At 37.2% G+C, this 25,735-nt stretch overlaps 2 protein-coding genes across 2 annotated transcripts; one reads left to right on the forward strand and one right to left on the reverse strand.

Moving 5' to 3' along the window:
* Positions 1-16,309: 16,309 nt before the first annotated feature.
* Positions 16,310-19,377, reverse strand: LOC112782814 (26S proteasome non-ATPase regulatory subunit 11 homolog). Its single transcript, XM_025825418.3, has 2 exons — positions 19,119-19,377; positions 16,310-17,815 (listed from the first exon to the last, which is right to left on the reverse strand). Exon 2 carries the CDS (start codon positions 17,793-17,795, stop codon positions 16,527-16,529), a length of 1,269 nt encoding a protein of 422 aa, XP_025681203.1. The 5' UTR covers positions 17,796-17,815; positions 19,119-19,377; the 3' UTR covers positions 16,310-16,526.
* A 2,031-nt stretch (positions 19,378-21,408) lies between these two features.
* LOC112786314 (uncharacterized) lies at positions 21,409-23,961 on the forward strand. The gene is made up of 4 exons (XM_025829705.1): positions 21,409-21,538; positions 22,084-22,240; positions 22,706-22,962; positions 23,174-23,961. Exons 1-4 carry the CDS (start codon positions 21,409-21,411, stop codon positions 23,959-23,961), a joined length of 1,332 nt encoding a protein of 443 aa, XP_025685490.1.
* Positions 23,962-25,735: the final 1,774 nt, after the last annotated feature.

Below are 25,735 nucleotides of genomic sequence, written 5' to 3' on the forward strand. Positions count from 1 at the left end.
AAATTTTCAGATTTATGAAACCCCAACCCAGCCTTATCATAAAAAGGTTTTTGACTAGCCAAGATGTGATTCAAACTTTCAGAACTTTGTGTAAATTTGGCCAAGTCTTCCTCAAGTCTTTTAACCTTTTTTAGCAACTCTTCATTTTGTTTAAAACAGTCCACATATGCAAGAACACAATGGTTACTTTCACAACTTCTAACTTGGGCTCTTAACTGCTTATTTTCTTCAACAAGATCACAAGCAGTTTCGGCCTCTCTCACTTTTTCTTTTAGAAAACTGTTTTCGGCCTTAAGAATAGTAATTTGCTGTTCAAGTTCTTGATTTTCCAGCAGAAAACATCTTATTTTTTCAGAAAGGTGGTCTATCATAAGATGGAGATCTTCAGTATTAGGGTTATGAAAGACTACCTGATCTATGTGGTCTGCCATGAGACATGTTTGTGACTTGGTCTCGGTTTCTTCATCATCATCATCAGAGTCATTCTCCAAGTCTTCCCATGTGGCCATCAGTCCTTTCTTCTTTCGTCTTTTCGGCTTTTCTTCCTTTTTCAGCTTGGGACAATCAGATTTGAAATGCCCCATTTCCTTGCAATTATAGCAAGTTACCTTGCTAAGGTCTTTCTTTATTCTCCTTGTGCTGCTGCCTTTGCCTCTGAGCTTAGCCATTTTCCTGAATTTTTTTGCAAATAAAACAAACTCATTTTCAGAAGAGTTATCACTGGACTCATCATCCAGAGGGTTAGTCATAGAAGAAAATGCAATTCCTTTCTTTTTTGTATCTTTTTTCAAATAGGTATTTTCAAAAGCAAGAAGATTTCCTCTCAAATCATCAAGTGTCATGGAGTCTAGGCTACTGCTCTCAGAAATAATTAAAGCTTTAGTCTCCCACTCTTTTGTGAGACATCTCAACACTCTTCTCACTAGCACAGAATCAGAATGAGTAATTCCCAGAGCATCTAAGCCAACAATGATAGCATTGAATCGTTCGAACAGTTCATCAATGGACTCTCCTTCCTTCATTGCAAACATTTCATATTCTCTATTTAGCATATCTGTCCGAGTCTTCTTGACAATGGTGGTTCCTTCATGGGTGATTTGCAATTTGTCCCAGATTTCCTTTGCCGTTGTGCATCTTGATACCCGTCGGTACTCCTCGAAGCTGATAGCACAGTTGAGCAGATTTATTGCCTTGGCATTTAACTCCACCTTCTTCCTATCTTCCTCAGTCCATCTTGCTTCTGGTTTGAGAGAAAAAACTCCTTCTGCACTTGTGGTAGTTGGAAATTGAGGCCCTTCGAGAATAATCTTCCAAAGTCTGTAATCTACTGCCTGTACAAATATCTTCATTCTCTCCTTCCAATAGGTATAATTTTTCCCATTGAAAAGAGGGGGTCTGTTGCTTGATTAACCTTCAGTTAGATTATAAGACACCACATTTGAGCCACTGTTTTCCGCCATGAGGATCTTTGCTCCAAGCTGCAAAGCTTGATCTCTTTGAGACCAAGCTCTGATACCAATTGATGGTTTCAGTGGCTAAGAGAAGGGGGGGTTGAATCTTAGCCCCTTTTTTGCTTGCTTAACAATTGCTGGATTCAGAGGAGACTTTTCTGTTTTTAGCTCGTCCCTAGCCACGAGACATTTTCATTTTGTCTCGTCACTTGGCATGAGACATTTTTGGTTTTTGCTCCTGTGCAGTAGAAAACAGAAATGGAGTAGGAAAGAAGGAATATTACACCCAGATATATCCTGGTTCGGCTGCTAAGTGCAGTGCAGCCTACATCCAGTCTCCATCACAACAATGATGGAATTTCACTATAATCAAACAGATTACAAACTGTAAAGTGCTAACCCAACTTACAAGGGGATTCCCACAGAATCATGAAACACAACATAGATGAACAAAGGAACTCTAAGACATCTATGGCTTTTTCTTTTAATTTTGCACTCTCTGCCTTTTTCCGCTCTATGGCTTTTTCATTACAAACCTCACTGTTTGTCTTTTACCATGAGACTCAAGACATGACAAAATTAAACAGAAAAATACAAGACAGAATACATTGAAGGAGAAGAAAAAACTGTTAGCTCAGGTAGCTCTGAGAACTCTGTGCCTTGCACTCTCAAATTTTCTCCTTGCTTCAAACAGTGGCTGTCCACCCTTAATATAGAAGAGGGGAGCCTCCACTTATTGAAGCCAAAACCGAACCAACTTCTTCCTCCTTCAACAAAACCGGTTCGGCCACAAAGAGAGAGAAGAGATAACCATGCATTAACCAACATGCAATTACCTCTAGTCCTTTCTTGATCATCACCCTTCATCAATCCGAGCTCTCCATCCTTGGCTTGCTCTCCAAGATGGAATTCTGGCCCTTGATGCTTCATGATGATGATGACTTCATCTGCTTTAATCTCTGCCTTCAACCATCACTTCGCCACTCTAGCTACTCCCTGTGGTGGTTGAGCAGAATCAAAGACAAGCCATGCTTCAAGAATCTCCCTTGCTGGCCGAATCTTCATCTTCCTTTTTGAGCATGGAGAAGCCAAGATTACCTCACCAAATCTGTCCATAAATGGTGACAATCTCAGCCACAGCTCATTTTTATTTTAGTATGTTTTCTTGCCATCATTGTGATGGTCTTTAGGCTTGCTTTCTCTTCCTTTTGGTAGCTCATTTTTGCTTCCATGGCTGCCAATATTTTCTGAGTAATAACCGAAGAGAGAAAGAGATGTGAGAGAGAAGAAAGAGAAATTGAACATTAACTAATGTAATTTGATAAAGCAAAAAAGTGTTCTCTTCCCTTTACTGAGTAGTGTGAAGCTTAATGATGCACATCAAATCAAAGTCACTCATATTCTCTCTCATAGTTCCCATGCAATAAATGGCAATTGAATGAATTTTGGAATCCATCACATGTTTGAATCCTTGGATCCGTTGAAAGCAATTTTGCTTTCTTTCTTCTTTGGTTTCGGATCATGCATGAGGAACTTTCATAAAGTTGGGCTTGATTGTAACAATATTTGATCTTGGCCCAATAATAACATTTGCTTTCTTGATAAAATTTGGAACATGCATAAAGCAAATGGAAAGCATGTAACACACTTGGGCTTAGAGCAATAAGAATCATTTTGGCCCAAGTAACATAAAATTAAATCAGCCATATTCAACATATATTTTTAAAACCAAAGGCTGAGAGTAGTTGGGCTTGCTCCAGAAATTTATTTTCGGCCCAAACTGAACCTGCATTGCAAAAATTAATTTAATCAATTTAAATTTAATATCAATAATTTTTGCAACTGGTTTTATTAATAATGTTTGATCATCACTTAATTGGAGGTAGAGTTTTCCAAACTCATCATCCTACATCCTTGTTCTCTTAAGTTTACATTGTTAATTTCTCTTTTATGCATCTTTTTATGTTGATGAACTCTTGTTGGATTTGGATTCTTTTAATGCAATTTTGATAATTTTATATTATTGATTCTTGTTTGAATTGTTATTGTTAATTTCTTGCATTAGGTAGTTGTATATTTTATTATTATTGCAATTTTACCATATTTTCCTTTTATGCCTTCCAAGTGTTTGACAAAATATTTGGTTGGATTTTAGAGTAGCTTTTTGAGCATTCTTCGCTTGGAAAGAGAAATTGGGCAATCTTGAGTCATTAATACCCAATTTAGATTGGTGATCTAGAGTGATTAGTTAGTCTTGTATCCATTAACATCACTTATGGATTGGGGTTAACTAGTCCTATTTGACTTTCTCTCAATATGAAGATAACATTATACCTTCTTCCGATGTTGGAGATGATGAAATAGGATTAGCTCTTGTTAAGTATTGTATGATAATTAATGACTAGGATAGAAAGCCTTGATTTTCAATCCTTACCATGAATGCCTCTTTTTAGTAATTATTATCTTTAGTTGTTGATTTACTTTTATTGTCATTTAGATTATCGTCTTCTTAAATGCAAACCACCCCATGAATCTCATAACCAATGATACGCATACCTCACTGCAATTCCTTTGAGAGATAACCCGAGATGTAATACTCTCAGTTTTTATTGGTTTGCACTCATGACAAACAAAATTAAACTTTGATTGAGTGTTATTTGACGATTTGGAACTATACTTGCAACGAAGTTATTTCCTCTTACCGAGAAGAAATTCTGAGCCGACGGTAACCTTCTTTCTGGTTTTTGGCACCGTTGCTGGGGAATTGCAATGTGTGCTTGTTATTGGTTATTGTATATATGTTGATAGTGTGAATAGATTTGCTCTTTGTTTATTTGCTTGTTTGAGTCACTAGTTATGTTCTTGTTTCTTTATCTCTTAATAGTTTTGTCTTTTTTGTTTTTCCTTTTCACTATGAATTCTCATCCCTTTGGCTATGAGTTTGGTTCAAACTATGTTGTAGGAAACTGAAGTTTTAATGAGGATTTGTTGCATCAAGGATTTGGAAATCAAAGGTGGGAGGAGCCTCAAGCTTATAGACAACCTTCTTGGCAACAACGTCCTCCGGTTTCTTATAGGTATAATCCAACTCCTAATGCATACCAACCTAATGGATGTGGTGATCCTCATATTGGTTGTCAGCCACAAACACCACATGCATATAATTCTTTCCCTCAATATAGCCCTCAATAACCTCACTCACAAGCCCCATACCACCATTCACCTCCATATGATCCTAACCCATATCCACCATACCAACAACCATATGAGCCATACTTAGAGCCACCACCATTCCAACATCAATATTCTCAAGAACCATCAATCCCATATACATCACCTCCATACCCTTACCAAGATGCACCACCTTCCAACTATGAACCCTTTCTCCCAAACAATGAACCTTCTCTGGCTCTCTCCCACCACCTCCTTCAATGGATGAAGCTCTCTGTACCTTCTTTCAAGAACAACAAAGAGATATTAGCTTTTATATCCAAAGGCAAGAAGAACAGCAAAAAGAGCTAAAGAAGCTAGAAATCATGGTTTCTACCATGACTGAAGCCGCTAACCTCATGGCCTCCCACCTAAGCTCATGTATTCAAGACATTCCCATTGACGAATGTGGAGGATCAACCAAGGAGCATAGTGAAGGATTGAATTTGAAGCTTCAAGGTGAAGAAGAGAAGTTGAAGCAAGAATCACAACTAAGGGAGGAAGTTGAGATAATTGAGCCGGAAGGAGTGGTTGAAGAATTAGGAGAGGTTGATCAAGAATTGGACTCAATCATTGATGAGTTCTTGTCCTCACTAACAAATCACCTCGATGATCCTATTGAACCTTCTTCCATTGTGCTTGAAAGCGATGTTAAGGAGGGTGCGCAACCTCCAAAGCATATGGTGAATAAGGAAGAATTGGAAGAAGTTGAACAAGCAACAAATTCGCATCTTGAGGATGAATCCACACCAACACATGAGCCTCTTGAGATTGAGGAGTCTTCTCCCATTGAAATTGAGGTTGATGTTGAGATAAGTTCTACATTACCTCCGAGTTGTGACATGAAGGATGGAGAAGAGTTAGAAGAAGTTGATGAGGAAGTGACTGAATGTGAAGAACCTTGTCAAGAAGTGGACATGGAAGATGCTTGTCAAGAGGTGGAGCTAGTCAAAGAAGAGCACAAGGGAGTGAAAATTACAATGCCATTGGAAGCCTCCCTCACTAAGAAACCATCCATTCTCTCATTCAAGTGGGTAAATCTCTTATCTCTAAGCTTTGTAATTCCAGTTGAATATGGTTTGCTTGAAACAGATGACCAACTAAGAGCTCTTTGTGGAATGGAAAGCAAGAAAGGGTTGGTTAGTAGTAGGCACCATAGTTCTCGATTCATCATGGTTGGAAGTTCAAAGTTTAGGAGCAAGGATTGGTGTGTTACTCAATTGATAGGATCTAGGAAGGTGTTTGGATGCCCAATTGAGAATTCTATGTGTCTTTCACCCGAATTGAACTATGATTGTCAACAAGAAGACGGGTGCAAAAACAAGATTTGGGACTCCGAAATCCACTTTGACAATCAACAACTTTGGGGCCTTGTCACTTGTTTCAATTCGCTTGAAGGCTTTATGCGCCTAATTTGGGATCCCAGTGGACATTGGATATGCAAACATTGGTGGGGATTCAAAGAAGAATTCAAGCATAAGCCACCATAGCAAGGACCCCATCAATTGTCCAACTTAAGGACTTAAAATAAAAGTGCTAGGTGGGAGACACCCCACCATGGTAAACTCTTTCCATTTCTCTTGTAGATATAATCAATGAATGAATTGAGTTGCCATTATTAGGTAGTTTTTTTCTTTTCATACTTTTGTATATATTGCTTTGATTGCTAAGTTGCTTGTTAGATTTATGTTTGAAGTTAGGATAGTTATTTTGAATTGTATTTTAGTTGAATTGCAAGCTTTGTTTGATTGCCTTTGAAAAAGATTTCAAAAAAAAAAAAAAACTTAAAAGATTTTTGGTTTAGTTAAATTTTGGTTGGTTAGAGTGTATATAGTGATTAGGAGAGTCTTATTTCTATTTTTGTGCTTAAAAAAAAAGGGATATCTCACGCGTGCGCATGCCTGACGCGTACGTGTCACCTTTCTTTTCTTGCTTTCCACGCGTATGCGTGGCCGACGCATACACGTGGAAGGCAAGTGTACCGAAATTGTGCGTGCAGCACAATTTCGCCCTACGCGTACGCGTAATCCATGCGTACGCGTCCCCTTCCCTTTTTCTCCCTTCACGCGTGCGCGACAACGACGCGTACACGTCACACCCTCTTTTCTCCTATCACGCCTACTCCTGATAGACGCGTACGCGTGGATGCCCGCTTCACTCATGCGACGCTCACGCGTCACCACGCCTATGCGTGGGTTTAAATGTGATAACCCCCTTGTTGCGAGTGCCCTAGCTCATTTGTGTCCCTTCAACCTTTATTTTCCCTCCAACGTCTCTTCTCCTTCACTTCCCCAAAACCTCCATAACCACCATCATCAACCTTAGTTCCGGCGACCCCGAACTGCCGCTGACCACCCCTCTCGCTTCCTTTTTCTTTCTTTCTTTTTCCCTCTCTCTCCCTCGCTCTCTGCCCGTTCCATTCACCTTCTCCCCTACCACCATCACCGTCGCGGCCACCTATTGCCGCCGGTGACCTCCACCCTCTACCCAAAACCACTCGCTTTCCTTTCCCCTTCTGCATTCACTTCTTTTCCCATTTCCTTCTCCTCCATTCATCATTGTCGTAACCCAGGAGCTCAGCCCCTGCATCTCCGCCCAGTTACTACTTCTTTTGCCCATCACCGCCACACCACTATCGGAGCCACTGCTCCTGTGGCGGCATTGCACTACTCTGTTTCTCGTCTCCCTGTCCAACTCTCATTTCTGTGTCTGAAACCCTCCCAAGTTTCTCATGCTTCCCTTTATGAGTTCTATTATTATTCTGTTAATTAGGATTGGTTAGCTTTGTTTAATTTATGTTTAGTTAGTTAATTAGAATTGCATGTGGTTAGGTAGTTTTTAGGATTTTGGTTAGTGGATTTAGGTCTGGTTCTTGCTGTTGATGCTGTTTGGAATGGCTTATTCTCAATTGTTTTGTTGAAGTGATGATGATGTTGATATTCTTTTGTTAATCTATATATTGCTGCTGTGTTAATTTTGCTTATTGCTATCTGATTCATATGAATTTATTGTTCTTCATGCTTGTTTAAAATATCTTGGATTCATATGAGTTGATTTTGCTATTTGTTTCTGTCCGGAAACGTCCAATTTACTGTCGGGATGCTGCCAAATTTTCCATAAATTTTTATGACATTAGGTTCTAATTTGTGAATTGGATTTGCTGCTTTTTTTAACTTTGGCCCCATTTTGTTATTGCCAACTCGAATCCATACTTTGGCCGGCTAGCATTTCGGCAACTTTTTTTAGTTCCCTTTAATTGAATTTGTGATTGTTGACATCAAGGAACTATCTGACGGATTTCTGTGTCAAATAGAACCTTAATTGACCAAGTCATTTTGAACCTCTTCGGTGTTTTTAATTCTTCAAGTTAGGTAAAAAAATTTTCTTTTTCATTGGTCCTTTTCCATTCAAATTTTTCCTTGACCATTGAAGTGACTTTCATAAATTTCCTATTTGACCTAATCTTGTTCATCTTTGTTTGAGGTTCTTTTGAAGTTGTAAATATTGGTGCGATTTCACTTTTGTAACTGTTTGATAGAGTTTCAGTTTTCAATCAACTTTGGGTTACATTAAGTGCATGCTCAATCTTTTTCACACTAATTTTTACAATTTTGTGATCAAACACATTGATGATGACCTTCATTTCTTTGTGTGCTTATGTTGCATTGTATATTTCATCATCCATGACTTGCATTAAAATTCATGAATGTGAGTATGCTTGTTTCCTAAAATTTTTGAACTTCTCTTGGTTAAGTTCAATAATTGTCATGCCACTAATTTTTGACTTGCTTTTCTAACTTTTGATTTAATTAACTTTCTAACTTTTCTTCTTAGTTTTTCCCTTTTCCCAGTATAGCTCTTTTGAATTCTTTTATGACATGATAATTTTTGTTTCTTAACAAACAAGTATTCTAGGCATTATTGTATAAATTCTTGGATTGTGATTTCTAATTGATTTTTGAATTCCATTTTTCTTTCATTCCAAGAATTTACATCTTTATACTCACTTCATGATTTTGTTTCAATGCCCTCCTATTTTTTTATTTTTATCTGTTTGATTATATGTGGTTTTTCTGTTCCTTTACTTTCATTTGATATTCTGTATCCTATGAATTCTATTTTTCAGGATGTCTGACCGAGGAAAAGGCAAAGCTAAGGCCACCTCCAGTAAGAGGAAGAGATCACGATCATCCACTGAGTCAGGGAATGTGGCTTTATCCGAACGGCGGCTTAATGAGAAGGAGAAGGCTGACCAAGCTACGCCTTCCTCCAACTCAGTTAAGTTCGCCAATTTGTACTGTGAGCTCAGATTTCCGCACTTTGATAAGTGAAACCTCATTCTGGAGAAGAAACTAGCTGTACCCTCCGATCTGAAACAGTATACTGAGCATCGGATTGAGGAGCGGGGTTAGGTCTTTTTGGACAGAGAGCTAGTGAGAGTGAACGAGTCTTGGGTCCGGGAGTTCTATTGCAATTTCTATCGAGTGATCCTTGATTCAATTCTCCTTAAAGAGACAACCCGAGATCTAATACTCTCGATTTTTATTGGTTTGCACTCGTGACCAAAAAAATTAAACTTTGATTGAGCGTTATTTTTCGGTTTGGAACTATACTTGCAATGAAGTTATTTTCTCTTACCGAGAAGAAATTCTAAGCCAACGGTAACCTTCTTTCACGCTACCTACTGGTGAAGCTCCTATGTTAGCTTCTACACCTCCTTTCTCAGGTCAACAACTTTCTGGGATCAGCAGGACTGGTGGTAGAGACAGACGCAGAGGAAGCCGCCAACGCGGAGGAGCGGATGCCACTAGCAAAGAACGACCCCAAATCGAAGTGGCAATTCTTGTGGGATTCAGAGGTTGTCTCGCGCCAAATTTTATCAGGATCCACTACAGAGGTCTCAGAACCGGCTTCGTCGACCCCACTAAGTGGTTGAGATTGTTGGGTTGCGGCTTCCAACCTTTGCGTGTAATCCTCCTGCGTCACACACGTTAGTTGTGATTAGGATAATAGTTAAATAATTGACTTTAAACTGAATAAAGTTGAAACTTAGAATTAATTTCAACTCACATAATAGGCCGCAGACCGCTCATCAGCAAATCTCTCCTTGTTTGCCTTCAAAGTATAGGTATACTTGAAGGTGTCTGCCAGTGTCGCCTCACGATCTAATGACTTAGACTACAAACTAATATATCAACTAATCAATAAAATAAACGAACAAAATAAAAAATGACAGACAAATATAAGCATGAACTAAAATCTTAATTGTAATTTTGAAAACATAATTTTAATTTTTTCGATTTCACTGAAAATATTATAAAAATTTCGATAGAGTCTCCTCTAAAATTTGGATTTAACCACCCTTAAAGGGCCCATCCAACATTTTCCAGCAATCTTATAATTTAATCTAACTTATTCTAACCACCTAAATTCACTAAAACAGAAAATTAAACTAACATTTACTCTACTGACTAATTAATTAAATTGATAATAAAAAAGAAAAGTAAAAAACTAATTCAAGTAACTACTAAAACATTAAATAGTGGTAAAATTATTACCATTTTAGACTTCGTCTTCATGAAGATCGTCGATCAACTCGTATACCTCGACGACCTGGGCGAAGCCCTGTTAGCAACGTTCATCAGATGGCGACTCATGAACCCCTTGTTATCTCTAAAATAAGCCTCCAAGTCACGCTTGATGTTTGAACAGATCCACGATGTCAAGTGGTCTTTTTCCTGACGAACATCGGTTATCATTTGCTGAAACTGTTTGGCGGTGTGGTGGTCATAGATCTTCCTAATAATGACATTGTGCTCTGCATCCCATATAAATTTCAACTGTACAAAGTGATTCACTAAGATTAGTGTTTCGGAATGAAATACAGTTCCTATATAGTTAAGTAATTCAAACGAAATTGGGTTCTTACCACCCACTTTTAAAACCACCGTTCTCTCACATCAGTCGGGATCTGCGTGTAGGTCAGCCACGGGTGGTCGTATATGGACTTAATAACCTCGGATATCTCCTCTGTTCGCAGATTGGGGTTTATTTCAAACTTGTTAGAGAAAAGACCTCACATAAACAAACTTGACATAAACAAACTTAATATTAAAAAATTGAACTTATGACTACATGCCATCGGGCGAAATCCTCAGCTGGATAACGGGTGGTGGTGGAGGAGCATCCTGCTCGGGACATTCGAGGAATCACCCAATGTAGGCTCTGTTGACGTCGTCACTGCATCTGCAGGGGCGTAGCAGAAGGAAGCACCCAGTTCGGGTTTGGGACCATAATGAATTGCTAGTTTGATGGACTCGCCTGTGACGTCACAGGAGTCGATGGGGTAGCTGGGATAGAGGGCGATAACTGGGCAGCCCTGGGGGATTTGGTGGAAGCTTGCCCTCTACCACGACCACGTGACCCATTAGACCTACTTCTATTACCTGTCATCATGTCTGCATAGGGAATATATTACTAACAGTAATAAAAACAAATTAAATTCACCAACTCTAAACATATTAATACACTCAATACAGTAAACATATTAATAACATAACAAACACTAATAAATAATAACTTAAGAAGAAACTCAAGAAATAACAAATAATTATAACAAATAACCCAAAACACTTAAAATAAAAATTTTAAGGAGGAACCAATTCATGTTACAATTAAAAAATATTTATCAACACTAAACATAATTCTAAGACTTTCGAAAACATAATTTTAATTTAATTTCACTCAAAATCTTATAAAAATTTCGACAAAGCCTCTCCTAAAATTTAGATTTCTCCACTCCTCAAGGGTTCCATCCAAACCAAACCAATATATAAGGGTTGAAATCAGGGACGGATCTACTTCTATGGTTGTGGGGGAAGCACCCCACTACAATTTGAAATTTTATTGAGTAGTATATAATAATAGGAAAAACTACCATTTGTACTCATGAATTTTGCGAACACTGACAAAAGTACACATCAAACAAGAAAACTAATGTTGTACCTATGAAAGATGGATTTCGTGTGACAATAGTACCCAAACCGTAATTTTTCGTTGACTTTTTAATAAAATTCCCAAATTACCCCTTCTATCTTCTTCTCCAAATTCCAAATTTCACAACCCTCATCCTCATCCTTCGTCTTCCTCTACTGCTGCTGCCAGCCACCAAAAAATTAAAAAGATTAAAAACTGTGAATTATTAATTATCTGAGGTTATTGTTCAAATATTATGGATTTGTAGATCTGGTGTAGAAAAAGAAAAAAAAGTTTGAAATTAACAAAAAAAACATACATTTTGGTTTCTTGGTGTCACTGTGGGAACAAGAGGCGCAAAACCAAAAGCCTTTGGGAACGGAAGGAAGGATAGGTCGGAGATAGAAGATGTGATAGCCTCGGTCGCATTTGTTGCAGAGGAGAAGCTTCGCTGGGAACTCACTGGAGGAGCAGCACTTGCTGATGATGTCGTCGTCGAAGGTGGGCTTGGGAGTGTGGGTCCTTCTTCACCTGCATTCCCCTGGCCATGTCTTCGATCATACTCGGCATGTTCAGAAGCTCATCCTCATCAATGTACCCCGCCACCATCATCCGTCCTTGTTCTCCAGGTGAAACAAGATCCTTCAACGATAACGTTACTACCACCACAACCTTCTAGAGGGTTCTGCAGTGACCTCAGAAGCCTAGCCTGAGCAGCGGCGGTGGCTGCGATGTGAATATCATCTACCAAATGGCATGAAAATACTCTAACAGCAGCCTCCTTTTTCTACAGATCGACGACGCTGAGCAGTGTTTGGAGTCACCGTTGGAAAGAGAACGTGGCCACCGGCCTCTTGTTGGCTCTGGTTGCTGAATTCTGCTACTTATTGCTTTCGAATAAGAAGAACAACAATATTCAGGTTGAAGAGTTTGACAAGGGTGTGCTTTCTTAGTGTTGTTGCATCCGAAGAAGAAAGAAAAAACAAGGGTAATGATGTTAAAGTTGATTTGGATTTAGATTTGGAGAATAAATTAGGATTGGAATAAAGAGAGATGGAGGTTGAGGATAAAGGTTGGAGGAAGACATCAGGTGCTTGGGTCTTGAGGGAATGGTGACTGGCGGTGGCAGACGAAGACCAAGGATGAGGGTTGTGAAATTTAGAATTTGGGGAAGAAGATAGAAGGCGTAATTTGGGAATTTTATTAAAAAGTCAACGAAAAATCACCGTTTGGGTACTATTGTCACACGGAACCCATCTTTCATGGATACAACGTTAGTTTTCTTGTTTGATGGGTACTTTTGTCGGCGTTCGCAAAATTTATGGGTACAAATGGTAGTTTTTCCATAATAATATTTATTTGCCCCCATTAAATTATTAATTTTGACCTCATAATAATTTTTTATTCAACTTTCGACACTTGATAGTTAATTTGAGAACTTCATATTAGATGTCTATTATAATGATCAATTTTTAAATTTAAATAAGATTAGTGTTCTTTCTTAGATATCGACTCGAAAGAATATTATTTATTCATTTGTGTTTCTTCTTTTAAAATTAGTTTTAATTTTTTCATAATAACTACACTAATTAAATGAACTTTTTAAACTATGAATATCATCAAGAGCTAATTCTATGAAAGTTGAGTTTTAAATAATCGTTTAACGACATATACAAAAAAAAGGACATTTTAAGTATATTGTCAATGTTTCAAAATTTGAAATATAAAAAATTAAATTTTAAATTATATGTTATTATTTAAATTACTATTTTAGTATTTTAATTTGTAATTAGATATTTTAAAATCTAATCATATTTTACAATAACAAAATATAATTATAACAACAATTATGCTACATATACATAAAATAATCACTTGTACAGAATAAATCTTAAAATACAAATTTTAAAATACAAAATACACATTAAAAATAAGTTAAATAATATATGTATTTATACATAAATTTATAATAGATAATTTGATAGCTAATTTTTTATATAAACGTAATATTTTTATTATAAAAATTATTATCATATTATATATATTTCGCCCCCACTATCAAAATTTTCTGGATCCGTCACTGGTTGAAATCCTATTCCACTTACCAAGAGACTTCAATCATTTTTACTAATCAACTCAAATGCACAGTATATTTAGTAGATGAGAAAGCATAAATAAACAATGTAAATATTGAACAACGGTTTAAAAAAATGTTAAATTAATTATTAAAATTAAATTATCAATTTATTAAAATAATCAATTTTTGAATTTAAATTATTAGGATTAGGCAATGTAACCTCCTTCCAGCTCAACCCTCCTTCTCCACTCACACCGTCACATCACGTTCTCATTCCAGCTCAACCCTCCTTCTCTACTCACACCATCATTCTTCCCGGTCCTTCCCTCCACCATTCAGCCCGACACGCCTCCACCTCCACCGGTCAGTCTGATGCGCCTCTCACCCATCTACTGCTGCCATTATTTTCGCGCCACTCTTTTCTGGCGGCATTGCTGCAGTTTCGCGCCACCCTCTCGTAGAATTACTGCCGTGTCATGTAGTGAGCTTCAAAGCAATATTAATGCTTATCAAACTCGAATATGGTTCTAGTTTCATCATCTATCTATGTAACTAGGTTTGTGTGTGTTTGTTTCTGGATCAGTCCTACTATCTTTTCAACTATATATGCCAATATATTTTTTTGAAAGGTTGCTGTCTACAATAGTGTGGATATCCCCAGCTAATAATAATAATAATAATAATAATAATAATAATAATAATAATAATAAATTTTGTGTTAGAAACTAAAACATTCAATAAATAAGTAAATAATTTAATTTTTTTATCTTCTTCTAAAAACCTTAACATTCTCCGCACAACAGATTTGATATTTGATCTATAATAAATTTGTATTATTTTAAAAATTATTTTGTCAGAAAATTTGTTAGATGTTCATTTTATTAATGTAGATAATTATTTTTATTCTAAAGTGGATGTTTATTTAATTTGGATTGAATTTAAATAGATATAATAAAATTTGCTAGATATTCATTTTACTAGGTACGTGGATGATTATTTTCATCCTAAACTGACGTTCTTGATAAAAAAGAAGCTCAACAGCGTTGATGCTGGCTAACGAGGAAGGGACCGACACAATGAAAATTTGGAAAGGAAGTATGCGACGATAAAAGTGTTAGAAAATGGACGGTTAAAATGTAAAAGGTAAAAATAGAATTTTTGAGAAGTTAATTTGTGATTGGGGGTGGATTTTTTTGTTTTTAACCTTGTTGGGCTAGAATTATAACCCATTGTTCGCGTTGTTCACAACTTCCATTGTCTACCTAGTGGAGCCATTAATAGATATTCAAAGTAATCTAACTTTGTAAAATAAATAAAACTAAATCATATAATTTATTTTAATTTCTTCATCATCCAACCAATTTTAATAACCTGAATAATCAACACAAATCTAACATAATAAACACAAATCCTATTTTATAATAACTAATAACAAATACAAATAAGACCTAAATCCTAAATTCGTAAATCCTAAATAGCATATAATAATCAAATCCTAAATTCCTAAATTAACATATAACTAATCCCTAAATTAACATGTAAATAAATTTTAAATTATAATTTATATGAGAGGAAGATGCATGGAATCTGCAGCGACAGAAGGAGATGCAGCGGCGGCAGTGTGGTGCGGCGATGGAGAACTGGCTGGTTTCCGTGAGAGGAAGAGACGGCGGTGAGAGACCGGGGCTGGAGCGGTGGCGGCGGGCTGTAGCGGCGACAGCGGAAACGGGTAGCGAGAGAAACGGAGAAGAGGGATTTAGAGAGAGAGGCTTTTCGAACTAAAGGGGGAGAGTGTTCGCGCTCTCAATTTTAAGTTTGATTCCCATCGAATAAATTCGACGGTAATTCCTTACGTGTCACCAAAACGCAACGTTTAACTAAAATGGCTTACTGTCAGATTTTACCGATGGTAAATCCGATGTTAAAGTTCGCGCCTATTCCCTCCTATTTTTCACTAAGTATTACCCACAAATTTACCATTGGAAAAGTTAATCCGCTGATAATTATTTGACATAACAAATTCTATCACAAAACCCTCTATAAATCAGTCGGTAAATCCGACGATAACTCAAAATGCTAAATCTGACCATAAATCTGATAATACTCGACGTATTTCTTTTACTGATATATTGTGGATATTATTAAAATATATATCACATATATTAAAACAATATACAAGCAATTTTACTATATTGAGTACACGAAAAATAATATATTCAATGTTTTAACACTGGGTTGGGTGGGATTTTCTTTATTTATATAAAATAAATCTGATATATGTACAGTTTTAAAATTATTTATATTTTTGTGTGATATCTCATTGACAGAATACTATTCGAAATAAAAAAAAAATGCATTTTCTAAAGCTAAATAGAAAAAATCTACATATATCAGGATAACTGTCTGTGTGTAACGAAATGTTTACACCTTATATTTTCTTAGTCCATTTTTTATTTTTTTTATTTCATCTTTAAATTTTAAATTTTAAATTAAATTTTTAATTTTTGTTACTAACCTTGACTAAGGCTGCTAGAGGAATGGAATATGAGAGTTTAAAATGAAAATGTAATAGAGAATCCAATTAAGTTCATTAAGATAACGGCCAAATTGATGCATCTTATTGCATAAATTTAAGCATGTTTGACTGATTGCAACTCTCCAAATCAAGCTGTTCAGCTATAAGACACAATCATAGCAGATAATGTAAGAGGTGTACCACATTTTGGGTTGAAAAAATTCGAAATACCAAACAATTCACAAGCTTGATTTCATAAGTAAACATAGACAAGTACTGTGCTGAGTAACAAGAAAGCTCATGCCATTATCTTGGCAGACCTAGCATAAAGACTATCGACAACTTTCCCAATATTGGAAATGGTCTCCAGAGTTGCAGGATATATCGCGTTGGTCTTGGGGTCGTCAAATATGACGAGGCATCCGGCACCTTGATCCAATGTCCCCGCAAACTTCTTGTCCAAGATCATCTGAGACAACTTCCGCTCCACGTGATCCATAGGCAGTTCAATGAGCTCAGCAATGTGCGCAATCTCAACCCTTGAGAACGGCTCGATCAACCTGCAAAGATTCTGTTCCAAGAGGGTATCATACAAGGATTGTAAGTGCCTATGGACGATTGGGTCTTCCTCCAACTGTGCATTGTAGTCCCGCAGAGCAATCTCGAACAATCTCAGGGATCGCTTAGAATGAGCATCTGCAACAGCTTTCATTGCATCCAAGTCAGGGCCAACATATTGCAACCCGGCTTTAGAAGATATGATCCCGCCAACGTCATCAGCTTGATTTACCATGATCTTACACAACAACATATATTTCAGGCTGAAAACAGCCTTTGGGTCTTCAAGTGCATTGAAAGACTCGAAAGCTTCAAAGAAATAACTATATGCAGTTTTATAATCCTTCTCCTCAGCATGAAGTATTCCACTCTGCAGATCTATGGCACCTTGTTGTGCCGGAGGCACATAAATGGCATTAGCAGCAGTTCTTGCTGCAGTTAGCGCGGCTTTCGCCTTTGGAAGGTTTCTTAATGAGAAGTGTAGTTTGCTTTCCAGCAAGTCTATGTCTACGAGTAGAAGCTTGTCATCTAATCTTCTAACCTCTTTGATCAAGCTTGACAGAAGAGTCAAAGCTTCTGAGTACTCCTTATTTTCCATCAGAAGTGCTGCAAGTCTTGCCTCAACTCGCTGCCTCAGGAATGTACGCTTCTCAGCATAAGTCCACTGCACCATTTCTCTGCAAAGCACAATTTGAAGATCAGATGTCCCTGGGATTTTAGCAACTGCGTCAATTATCCCCCTAACTATCTTTGCAGTTTTTGCCTTGGGTATCACGGAGAAAAAGGGCCTCAATTGTGTGAGAAGGCTGCGTAGATCCTCTCCTCTATTCTCTTGCCTTAGAAGGTCAGTAAGGTTTGTGATCGCCTGCTCTTTCATACGCAGAGCTTCGGGTGAGGAAGAAGGATCCTCAAGTACACGATAAAGAATAGAAATAGCCTCAGATGGGTCTTTGGCCTCAACAGCAAGAGCAAGTGACTCTGTTGTTGCAGCAAGATGAGTTGTAGCCATGGCTCCTGTTGGGAAAAACTCTACAACAAAACATTTAAACATGAGTTTTGAAAATAAGAAGCAAAAGTAGCAACTTCTGCATTACTATCATTTAATTTGTGATTGCATGAAAAAAACAAGTAGGTGCAGATTGAATCAGTTTTAATAATTTTAACATTTAAATAATCTGAACGTTTAAGCCTTGCATTAAGACTTGTTGGATCAAATTTTCTATTCTATAATTCAGATTGGTTGCAGTAGTGAAACATATAATTTTTTCGTCAGTGTTGTCCATGGTAAATATTGTACAGCATTAGCAAACACAAATGGCAAGCGCATAAAGAGAAAAAAGTTTGTTCACATTAGGTGGGTTCGGTTAATGGCAGTTTTTCAAATAAAAAAAGTTTATCAAATGCACTATAAAAGTATCATCATAAAACCAAAGGCAAATTACATACATGAATCACCCCTTTTGAGGTTTGATGAAATAAAAACCTGACCCCCTATTTCTAAAATCATGCATTGACCTCTGAAATTTAGGTAATAATATTGTTCTATCTATCTATCTTATCTACCTATATTCTATTTGATTTTTTTTGCAAATAGGTATCCAGGTTTTTTCAAATCTATTTTCCCACCAAAATGTTTTTATATATATAGAACAAATTCAGCATTCTTCTCAAGGGTGGAATTTTTTTTCCATGGAAGAAGGAATTGTTCCTGTCAAGGTTAAACAAAAGTGAGGTTCAAAGTTCAAACATAACTATGGAGATAGTTCTTCATGATGCAAAGGTTAGCGTTTAGAGATGATTAACACACTGACTTTAAAAGTCTTGTGAAAAAACAGGGGAGTAGGATTCATTGTTCAACTCCTAGATCAGTGGTAAGTACTCATTGTTGAATCCGAATACTCACAATTTTCCTTTCCCCCTCTATTAGGGCAGAAAATGTTTCTTTAAAACAGATATAGAAGTCTGAAGGTAGCAAGAAGAACATGTTAAAACAAAACACGTTCTGGAAAAGGAGTGGATCAAGCAAGATGTGAAATCATCAATTATACTTGAGATTAAGGTATGTTAAATCTATACATCAAAGGCAATTGCTGCTGCAAAACAAAAGCATGTTATAGTTGAGAGAGTTTCTACTTTTATACTGTGCCTGTATATGCTACATTCAGATTTCAAAGACTCCTTCTCTACGGAAAACTAATTTTGGTTTTATTCTTTTTGATTTCTTCTTTTCCTTCTATGCAAACTTCAGCACTGTCTGAAGAACTATTATCAGAACTTACAGGGACAACAGAAAAAAAAAAAAGAAGAAGAACATGGAAGCAGAAAATGGTACCACGAAACGGAGAGACGACGCAGCTTGAGGCAATGGTCGTGAATCGCGGACGGGGGATGAGAATGGAGGCGCTGTGAATGGTGAATGATGAATGAGAGAGTGATTTAGGGTTTGTGCGATTTTCTGTTAAAGAGGGATAGAATACCTCACCTTAAAGCAAAGACTTTCGGAATTGGAGTCCAAAATAAGCTTGTTAGAAAGATTAAAAGAAGAAGAAACAATCTCCAAAATGTGTGTTAGGGGTGTGTATGGGTCGGGTAAAACCGGGTTTGATGTGATTCAGATCCGGCCCGAAATATATACCGGACTTATTTGTTAGACCCGAACTTGACTCTAGACCCGATGAAACCTATACACTTTCGGGCCACGATTATACCGGGTAAAAACCGGGTGAAAATCGGGCCGTTAACATTATATTACCTTGATACCTTCTTGTAAGTTAGTATATAAAAATATCCAAATTTCCAAGACTCCAACCATTATTTGACATGGTAAAATTCACTTAGAAAAATATAATAAGAAGTAACTCTTCTCTAAAATTAAAGTATAACCATAATCAATACTAATATTGCCTAATAACACTAAATATTTAAATCAATACAAATAACACAAAATTATCATTAGTCTAAAGTCTTATGCATTTTAAACATAAAACATTAACTTATAGTCTTATATATAATGACTAATAACACAAAATATTAATGTTTACAATACTTAAATTTCACATAATATTTGATAATAATAGCCATCATCCATCACTAATAACACAAAATATTAATTGTGTATGATGACCGGGCCACCGGGCCGATTTCGGGTGACCCGAGCTATGACCCAGACCCGACCCGAAATAATGACCGGGTCTACTTTTGAGACCCATACCCGGCCCTAGACCCGATGAAATCACATCAAATTAGCCCCTAAAGTGCTCGGGATCGGGCCGGATCTTCGGGTCGGGCCGGGCCATGCACACCCCTAATGTGTGTTAGCAGGCATAGGATTTGACGGTTCATAATCCTTTGGATCATTAAATAATCTAATAATAAAATATGTTTTTTTAATTTTTTAATAATTATTAAATAATATTTTTATAATTTAATTTTTTATATATTATTTAATTATTAAATCTATCATTTATTTTATAAATTATTATTTTATTATTTATTTATTATATTTATTAATATTAAAAACAAAAATAAAAACGAAATAGATCTTTTATTAATTATGACTTTTATAAATATTTTGGCAGTGCGAATCAACAAATTTTTTTTTGTCTTTGACCGTTACATCTGTAGAAATAGTATTTTTTGGTAATTCAATCAATTAGAGGCTCAATTTTTTTGATATGGAAGGCTTGTGCGTATCTTCCCCAGATATAGAGTTATGGGATTCCAGACCGATCTGTGTGGCAGCTTTTTTGATAGTGTCAGGTCCAAAAACTCAGACCGCGACTTGTTTGAGTTTCAGATTTGGCTCAACAAATCGGTAGATCCGATTTGGAGACGATGAAATTTTAGATTTTTGGAAGGTGGTACTCGTACCCTCTGAGTTGTTAGTAGTGTGTCTTTTTTTTTTAAATGGGTTATGAAATCGGATGGTGCGATTTTAGTATTTTATAATTTTTTTGAACGAACTAAACCTAATCGCAGGGTCCGAGTTGTTTGTGACTTTAAATAAAAGTGTGTGAATGCTGGATCAGAGCAAATCGCATCTTCTTCTCCTTCTGCAATGGTTTTTTCTTCTAGTTTCTTGTTTCTCTGTTTCTTACTTGCTTGGCATGATAGCTAAAAATCTAGTACTCAAGTTTATGATATTATTTATGTGATTGAGAGAAATGAGTGACAGAGTTTTATTGAAGGTGTATTATTTTGGACAGATTTTGTTACAAACATCTGAAGGAGTAACATTTGTTTGTGAAAATCCGTTAGATGTTGTGATTCCTTTCACAATCTCATTTGAAGAGCTCAAAGGTGTGATATGTGAAAATATTCATTCTGAGAGGGCAAGAAGAATATCCTGTATTCTATATAGATATCCTATACAAGTGTTTGGTGGATTCGTCCAGTTTCAAACCAAATATGTAACGAACGAAGCGAGCATGCAAGAGATATTTTCAATGTATATTGAAAATCGGAGTCAACTCCCGTTCATCGAGTTGTATGTTGAGTTTGAGCAATCTGAAGCCGACCGGAATATTCTACGGGAAGATTACAATAGTGACAGTGAAGAAGAGTTTGAAAGCAACTACGAAGTTGTTGGTCCAGATGGAGATGAAGATCAAGGTGACGGGCCTATGGCTCCGGATGTGTCAGATGTCACAAATGCACTGGCAAACGAAGTGCCGTTTGAAGAGCCATCATTCATGCGAGTTTTGGATTTGGAAGCCATGCATGTTCCGGAATTTCCGGATTATATCAGTGCAGGTACGTAATTCTCCGTATTTATAAAAAGGATTAGAATTTTTTAATAATTTATCTTGATAGTTGGACCAACTAGCTAAGTGAAGTGAGAAAATATACTCGATTAGTATTTATTTTTGTTTACCTGTTTGTGTATTTATGTTTAAGATAGTAAATTTTTTAGGGAGTTATTGAATTAGTTAAATATAAATTAGAATTTATTGGTAAATTAGTAAATTAGTTAAATATCAATTAGTATTTACGAGTTAATTTAGTTAATTAAGTAAATATAAATTAGTATTTATTAGTAAATTAGTAAATTAGATTAATATAAATTAGTATTTATTAGTATAAAATAGTAAACTAGTAAATTAGTTAAATATAAATTAGTATCTGTTAGTAAATTACTTGAATATGAATAAGTATTTGTTAGTAAATTAGTAAATTAGTTAAATATAAATAGTTTGGATTTATATCATAATTGATGCAGTAAAAATTGATTTATCTTTATTTTCGATGTTTAAATATTTGTGTATTAAATATTTTTTGTATGGCTGTCCTGGTGGCAGAAATTCCTTTTGTCGCAGATGGTGAATTTGCTGTTGGGATGAAATTCAGTTCCAGAGAAGCTGTTATTAAGGCGATAAAAGAGTATACCATACGAAGAAGCGTAGACTACCGGGTGTATGAGTCTGAGCCATTGACATTTTATACGAAGTGTATACAGTATGGGTTAGGGTGTGATTGGCTTATCCGGGTTAGCATGATCAGCCGGAAGTACTGTTGGGTTATAAAGAGGTATAATGGCAGTCACACATGTACCAGAGCCACAATTTCTCAAGATCATTCGAAGCTGGATTTGACCACAATTGCAGAAGCAATAAAAGCCGTTGGTTAAGGCTGACCCCGCCTTAAAGGTAAAATCGGTTATAGCAGAGGTGCAATCGAAGTTCAACTACACCGTTAGTTATCGGAAAGCATGGTTGGCTAAGCAAAAGGCAATAGAAAAAAATATTTGGAGGCTGGGAAGCATCGTACGAAGCCTTGCCTATATGGTTTGAGGTCATGTGTCATAAGGAGCCATCAGCTGTTGTTCATTTTGAGACTATGCCTGCATATCAAGGCGATGACTTGGTGACTGATATTCGGGTATTGCATCGTGTCTTTTGAAGTTATTACCCCATGCTTTAGAGAACTCAGGCATTGTAAGCCAGTTGTCCAGGTGGATGGGACTCACTTGTACGAAAAATACAAGGATTGTCTACTAGTGGCAGTTTCACAGGATGACAACAACAATATCATCCCAATTGCGTTTGCTATTGTGGAGGGAGAGACTTCTGATGCGTGGCACTTTTTCCTTAGTAACCTTCGTCAGCATGTTGTCACTTGGGATGGTGTGGGACTGATATCCGACCGTCACGAATCCATAAATGCAGCTGTGGAAAGGAGTAACGGGGCTTGGTCACCTCCTATAGCTTTTCATATGTTTTGCATCAGGCATATAGAGTCGAATTTTCTGAGAAAATTCAAGGCGCCGTACTTGTAGAAACTGGTCGTCAATATAGGTAACGCTCAGTAAAGCTAATTAATTTAGTAATAGAGTTACCTTCAGTAAGTGTGTTGACCTATTTTTTTCATTTGTTTCTTTTTATCCTACAGGATATTCGAGGACGGTGCGGGAGTACGAAGTGCGTTACCAGCGGTTACGAGAACGGGGCGAGGCCTACACTAACTGGTTAAACCGAATCCCCCGCGAGCAGTACGCGTTGGCTTTTGATGGTGGATATCGATGGGGTCATATGACGACGAATCTAGTGGAATGCATCAATTCAGTATTGAAGGGTGTACGCAATCTCCCTGTTACTGCCCTTGTGAAGGCAATATTCTACATGCTTAACGAGTTGTTCACCCGGAAAAGAGATGAGGCGGAAGCTCGGATTAATGCTGGCCATGTGTTTTCTGATGTCGTAACCTCGAAGTTGCATGCAAACCAACTTGCATCAGGAAACATTCAAGTTAGTTGCTTTGACCGGCAGAATGAAGTCTTTGAGGTGCGTGAGATGCCAAGTGAACTGGAGTTTGCAGTCGACCTACGTGGCCTTCGATGTGACTGTGGTGATTTCCAGGTGGACCGGATCCCCTGTCGACATGTGTTCGCATGTTGTGCCAACCAGCGACTAGATTGGCAAGTGTATGTGCATGATGTGTATAAGATGGACCAAGTTCGGCGGGTGTACCGAGCAAGGTTTAGGCCACTAGGTAATCCCACTACATGGCCTACTTACAATGGACCTCGGTTCATGCCAAATCCGTTCCTCAGACGCATCATGAAAGGTCGCCCCAGAATGACGCGCTTCTTGAATGAGATGGACACGCGAATGTTACGTTGGCCTAGGCGATGTAGGCCATGTGGAGCTGAGGGACACAGCCGAAGCAGATGCCGTTAGTCAGGTGGTGCAAATGCCGACAGAGATGCTCAGTAGATTCACATTCTAAGATGATATTATATATGTAGCATTATATAGTATGGCATGAGTTGTCCATTTGAGTTAACAACGTATGATATATGTAACATTGTATAATATGACATGAATTCTCATATTGAGTTAACATGACCTGCTTTATGTAGCGTTATAAACTATGACAATCTAGTATTGTTCTGCATCTGTAGCATTATATAATATGACATCAATTGTCCAAATGAGTTAATTTAAAACATTAATACATAGTCTAGATCGTTAATACATAAATAAGTTCATTAATACATAAATACTCTAAACATACAAAATAATGTTACCATAGTCCAGGTCGTTAATACATAATGTCCAATACATACAAAGTACTCTAAACATAGTCCACATCCTTAATACATAAATAAGTTTATTACACCACAACTACTTTCTCATTGCCCACTTTACATCATTCACAAAGTTCTTACATTTTTTGCGGCCTTTCTGAACACAGATGGAGTGTAGCGATTAGCGCTACGACGTGGCGGATCAATCCTCAGATTGTAACCTTTGACTTTGTCATCCGGAGTGTGTGCCTAAGCTGTATAGAATTTAATAAAAACAATTAAATATAGCACAGTAGGTAATCAAACCAACAGCGATACCACATATCATTTAGTCAAACCACACAAATTTACCATTTATGAACACAAAATACACAACACAACACCATTTATGAACACAAAATGAATAACTAATCGAACATGTAAAGCAAAATACACAACATAATACGATCATTACGAGATTCTTCATCCTCATCGAACTCCTCTATCTCATCCTCCTCATCATCGTCCTCGTCATCTGGGTCATCTACTAGATACGCATTGGTCTCCTGCTCGAGTGTGTTACCATCTTCTTCAAGAGGTTCCATGGAAACACGGTTAGGATTTTGACTATTAAGAACTCCGCGTCCACCTTCACTTCTACTAGAGTCAACAGATACGAACCTCCAGAAGCAACCGATGAGGTGTGGCACAGAAGCCTCGCATCCAACGAATACCTACCTGCCATGAACTCAGGCTGATTACCATATTGTGATTGTCCTGCATCTACAGCCATGAACCTAAGCAATTGGCTAAAAGAACCTCCTTCTCCTAGTTCAAACTGTGACATACCCCAATATTGTTGATGTATTGGTAATGACGGGGTGAACTGTGTCTGAGGTACATATTGGCTTGAGGACTGAGGTTATTCTTGTGGAAGCGGATTTGGAGGTGATGGTGGCGGCGATTGTGGCAACTGTTCCTCATTGTCATCATCCGCATCCTGACTACCCTCATCCATATCCTGATTACCCTCATCATTCTCTTGAACCACAATATTCGACAAGTTCAAGCGGTCCCCAAATTTTGATCGGTACCAGTACATGTAAGTATCTAATGGATATTGTGAAGGCATGGGAAGCTCAGAAAGAACGTGGTTATAACTGTTTGTCCAATGCATTACCCAAAATGAATGACTTGGTGCCGTGGCCCAGTTAAGATTCTTAGGACCAGTCAGGACTTCTCCATGCGCCTTGTCCAGATTCCGTTCCTGATGAGGTACTCCATGAACGAAACCGAATTGTCGCCTAATCCTATCGGTAGCATGCCACTCGATACATTCGAATGACACCAACGGCACTGTAGCGCTCCAGACAACCGACTGCATGTAGATTTCGGCAGAAATTATGTTCGGATCCACGCGATCCAAAGCATAAGCAGCCCACACA

Source organism: Arachis hypogaea, chromosome 20, assembly GCF_003086295.3.
Source record: "Arachis hypogaea cultivar Tifrunner chromosome 20, arahy.Tifrunner.gnm2.J5K5, whole genome shotgun sequence".
Lineage (NCBI taxonomy): Eukaryota > Viridiplantae > Streptophyta > Magnoliopsida > Fabales > Fabaceae > Arachis > Arachis hypogaea.

Excerpts from the sequence above, each read along its gene's own strand:
- LOC112786314 (XM_025829705.1), top strand. The coding sequence starts at position 21,409 with ATGGCTCCGGATGTGTCAGATGTCACAAATGCACTGGCAAACGAAGTG. Across the intron at positions 22,241-22,705 it reads TTTTATACGAAGTGTATACA|AGAACTCAGGCATTGTAAGC; the intron begins GTATGGGTTAGG and ends CCCATGCTTTAG. Across the intron at positions 22,963-23,173 it reads AAATGCAGCTGTGGAAAGGA|GATATTCGAGGACGGTGCGG; the intron begins GTAACGGGGCTT and ends TTTATCCTACAG.
- LOC112782814 (XM_025825418.3), bottom strand. The coding sequence starts at position 17,795 with ATGGCTACAACTCATCTTGCTGCAACAACAGAGTCACTTGCTCTTGCT.